Consider the following 4,783-nt stretch of genomic DNA (forward strand, 5'->3'; position numbering starts at 1 on the left):
CCATACATTGGTAATGTCTGACTGGGCCTCGTGTCAGTTTATGTTCAATAAATTGGGCCCCGAGGTCAAAAAGGTTAAGAACCCCTGATTTAATCAATATATTAATGTGGATCAATGCATTGTTGCACTCCTAAGAACAACATTATAAATTACAAAATCATAACTTCAGTCAAGCAACACAGTACAGTGTCATGCACAGATGTCCCTTCAAACAAAAGTTCACTGAAGATAAAACTTTCTGTTGACCTTGACCAGAAGTTTTATTGACTTCTCTGGGCTTGGATGGTTCTGGGAAACATGGTCCACTGCATTAGTGATCCAGATTTTATTTATTTATTGATTGATTGATTGATTGATTGATTGATTGATTGAAGTTTAGGTGTCTTATCTTCCAGACCAAAGATTATAAGGGGCAACCTTGTCTGTCGTCAGCAACAAGTCCTTAAGGCAGATTTTGTGATGTTTGGGCTTCTTTCTGTGGTCCTAAAACTCATTTGAGACCACAAACACTAACTTGTCAGCTTCAGCTAGGGTCTTTACAAGGTTTTTACTAGGGATGCAAGTTATCAATTAATGCATTAATTTAAAGTTGATTGATCTTATCAATTAACTATTAATTAATAAGTGCCAATTTTCTTAAAAACCTGAGTTTTCTCTTAAATCAAGATGGTCTTTCCATAACATAAGGTCTCATTTAGAGAGACCTGAAACACAAAAACYTGACAGCAGTTACTCAAATGTGTGACTAATAAAAGTAAACATAAATTATCTTAACATTCAGACATTTAGCAAATAGAAATCAAATTTGGAATCTCAGCTCACCTAAAACTATAAAGGTTTAATCATCAGTGAGGAAAAAAATGGTTGGCTTTTTATTTATACAGTGTATGTAAAAAACAAACAAACAAAAAAAACTGGTTTAAATTCTAAATTGGGAAATACAAATAAAACTGAAGTCTATAAAATATCTCGTATTTATTTAGTTTTTATTAGGCATTTTCTCCTGTTGACAGTAATTTGATGTTTCACACTTTGTCTTAATTTTCTTTTAGATTTTTACAAGAGTGAAGTCATTTGCGACTCACTGGTGAGTATCCTTCTTCAGATTTTTCCTTTTTGCCTGCTTTGATGGGTTAAGGATGGAATTACCTACAGTTAGATGGTGTTGTATCTTTATTTTTAGATTCCTATATGAATTAAAAACTGCTGAGGCATCACAAACTCAGCAACGTTTAAAGTGTCACTGTAGCTAATAGAACAGTTTTCCAAACACTTTAGTTACAGTGATGTTTATTAAAATATTGATCTGAGTAAAAGCTTAGGTTGATCTTGATTATGCAGTACATCAGAATGAATTATTTAAATACTTTTGTTACACAGCTTTCTTATGTGTCCTGTGAGTATGAAGATCACCACATCTTGTTTTGGCTGGTCTCCTATTCATTTACATATCTGATGCACAAAGCACTGCAGCAGCAATGGACAGCATGCTGTTAGTATTGGGCTTGTTGCTGATCATGGGCCAACCTCAGCTGGTCTCTCAGCATCCGTTCCTTATTCCCTCCTTCTTGAATAGATAGATTACAAAGTACACTGAAGGAATAACGACTTCTGTCATTTCTCTGCCCAAGTTCCTCTTGTTTGGAGTCCTTGTGGACGTTTGCTTTGTAGCACTGCCTCTCTCCTGTCATTGTTCATTTAGGAAACGGCTTCTTGTTAGTCTTTCCGTTTTGGCTGTGGTATGCCCATTTGTGTCTGCCATGGACTGTCTAGGTTTCTTTCTGCTCGTTCCCACTGTGCCTCTGCTTTTGACATTACCCCTTTTCATTTGCCTGTCCTTGAAAATGGCCCTGAGTGCTGGGAATTTTCCTGTTTGATAGAACAAAGTCATGTATAATTGAATGATATAATGGATCCCAGTACTATATTATCATTCTGGATGTTTAAGGTCTCAGTATAAACAGAAGTGCAGATCAAAGTTTAGGTCTAATGTAAGAATGATTTAGTTACTTTAAGTTGTACAAGGCTAGCATTGTGAACTCACATTTTTGGGCTTTGTGTAAGTTATGCTATGCATATGTGTGTGTTGCTATTGCAGTTGTGATAAAGGTAGGATATTTTAATACATTTATGTACAGTTAAAACCCCACAGTTTAATGTATTTTGTAAGGATTTTATATGATAGAGCATCTCAAAGTTGTGCACAGTTGTGAAGTGGAAAGAAAGTAATATTGTACATAATACAGTATTTCTAAACGTTTTACAAATACAAATCTGAAAAATGTGACATGAATTTATATTCAGCCCCCCCCATTTTCTGTGACACTTAACATTTACCTGATTAGTAAAAAGACTCCACACATGTGTAATTTATTCTGTGTAAATCCAGCTGTTCTGTGAAGAGCTCAGAGCTTTGTTACAGAACATTAAGAATCAAATAGCATCATAAAGAACAAGGAACACACCAGATAACTATCAATGTAGTGGAAAAAGCAGCTACAATGAATAGGAAAATGGTAAATGCATCGAAAAAGGCTTCGGATAAACTGAAAACGATAAGAAAAAAACTGGATGGATGAGTATGTAGATTAGGGCTGCCATGATTAGTCGATTAATCGACGACTAATTGATTATTAAAATAATCGATGACTAATAATCGATTAATCGTTTTCTCTTTTTTTTGTTCTTTACTTTGTTTTTCTCTCCAAACTGCTTTGACACCTTCCACTGCCACATCTGCCTTTCTGTCCTTGACACACATGCACAGCAGTGGTAACTGGGGTGGACCGTGGACGTCACAAGACATTATACAGGCAGGCTCTGGTATCATGGCTACCTGACAACGGAGCTCAAAAGTGTGGGATCATTTTAAGAAAATGAAAGAGAAACCTGTACAATATCTGCAGAGCAGAACTTGCCTTCCACGGCAGTTATTTTTAGTTAGCATATAGCTAAAATCTAACGATGGTTATATAATAGCAGCTGCATTCTGGCGCGAAAAGCTCTTTTATATTTACATTATATATTTTATGTATGTTTTATATTCAATTAATGTATGATCCGATTAGTCGACTAATTGAAAAAATAATCTGTGATTAATCGATTATAAAAATAATTGTTTGTGGCAGCCCTAATGTAGATGATATAAACAGAGTATATGATGTGTTTATGAATATTTTGGGAGTTCTACATGAAAATAATTGTGTGCAAAAAAACTTGTGCAAAGGGAAATGTTGTTGACGAGCTATTATTGTGAAATGGTTAAGAAGTGCTTATAAAAAGAATTGCTTGTATTCATGCTTCTAAAACAATAAGAAAAAAAAAGCAGAAGAGAGATACAAGAGAGAGGTTCATTCATTCTTCTTACTGTCCCTCTCAGATGGTGTCAGTTGTCACATATGTGCTTATTTGTTTATGTGCAGAACCCCACTTGGCGGAGCCTGGATTTTGGCATGCTCCCAGACCTTCTGGATACTTCAGTGTCTTGTTTTGTGGTGAGGATCTGGGGTGGACAGAAGGAACAGTACCAGCTCCTGATTGAATGGAAGGTCAATTTGGATGGCCTGAGATACACAGGACAGCAGGTCAGCAACCACACAACATTATAAATACATCAGTAGCGTGATGGTAAGACTGCCTAAACCGTGTGTACGTGCAGTGATTTGCCTTTCTTGAATAAAGAAAATGCATGTGATACTGGCAGGTGCGACGATGTGCAAATGTAGCTGCACATCTTACAGTTTATAGTAAATGAGCCAGTATCACACTGATGAGTACTCTGTCCTGCTGAACTGCTCTCCACATTCTTGTTGAGATTATGAAACAAATACATGATGGGTTGCCAGTGGTGGGCAGCACTAATCTAACAATTAGTTGCARTAACCCTAAAGCACTAACTTTAATATTTAGGTCCCCTAATTCTAAAGCACTAACGCACTTAAAAATTTAGCAAAAGATAATTCTAAAGCACTAAAAACCCAGCTGACCCATGGAACATTCGTCAGACTCAACATGAGACAATATTTTCTGTGTGCAGAATATTTAATCTCTTGCTAGGGATTCTCAAAGTTGGGGTCGGGACCCCTTTTGTGGGTCACAAAACATCAAGTGAGGGTCTCCAGATGATTTCCAGACATAAATTTAAATGCAAAAAAAAATATGCTAATGGAATATTTTCATCATGATTATTGCAATTTTGTAAAATAATCATTAATGGATAAAAATTAGTATTATAGGTACTAAATTTGTTTATAGTAATTATTCTCATGTTTAACATAGTTATTAATAAAGTTTGCAAACATAAACAAGTAACAAATGGGGTCACGAGTGTCTGTAACTGTTATTTTGTGGGTTAGAAGCAAAAAAGTTTGAAAACCACTAATCTAGTGGATAAATGACACATATATGAACAACATGTCTGACAACTTTCACTCTCAGCTGTTGACAATAATGTTCATCAGTAATATTTAAATAACTCAATTATTGCTTGTAAATTTAGCCCATAAATGTAGCAAACGCTAATCCACTAATAAATTAAGAAATTAGCAAAAGTTCTAAAGCAGTGTTTCCCAAAGTTGGGGTCGGGACCCAAAGTGGGGTCCCGAAATGTCTAGGTGGGGTCCTGAAAAGATTTTCTGAATTAATTACATTTTTGCCTTAGTTGTTACAACGGAGTGAGGTAAGTATATTTATAATGGATAAATGTAGTATAAAAATATTGTTACTATGCCCATGTTTAGTTGACCTGATACAAATGTTTATCATCCAAAAATAGTTGTGGGCA

The 4,783-nt window shown here is 35.4% G+C and overlaps 1 protein-coding gene across 1 annotated transcript in view; it reads left to right on the forward strand.

Moving 5' to 3' along the window:
• uvrag (UV radiation resistance associated gene) overlaps window positions 1–4,783 on the forward strand; it is a gene marked incomplete in the record, with an annotated part of 179,241 nt that overhangs the window by 9,165 nt on the left and 165,293 nt on the right. Inside the window, 2 exon segments of the mRNA XM_014007924.1 lie at window positions 1,053–1,087; window positions 3,423–3,584. Coding sequence (XP_013863378.1) covers window positions 1,053–1,087; window positions 3,423–3,584 — 197 coding nt within the window.

Source organism: Austrofundulus limnaeus, unplaced genomic scaffold, assembly GCF_001266775.1.
Source record: "Austrofundulus limnaeus strain Quisiro unplaced genomic scaffold, Austrofundulus_limnaeus-1.0 Scaffold45, whole genome shotgun sequence".
Taxonomy (NCBI): domain Eukaryota; kingdom Metazoa; phylum Chordata; class Actinopteri; order Cyprinodontiformes; family Rivulidae; genus Austrofundulus; species Austrofundulus limnaeus.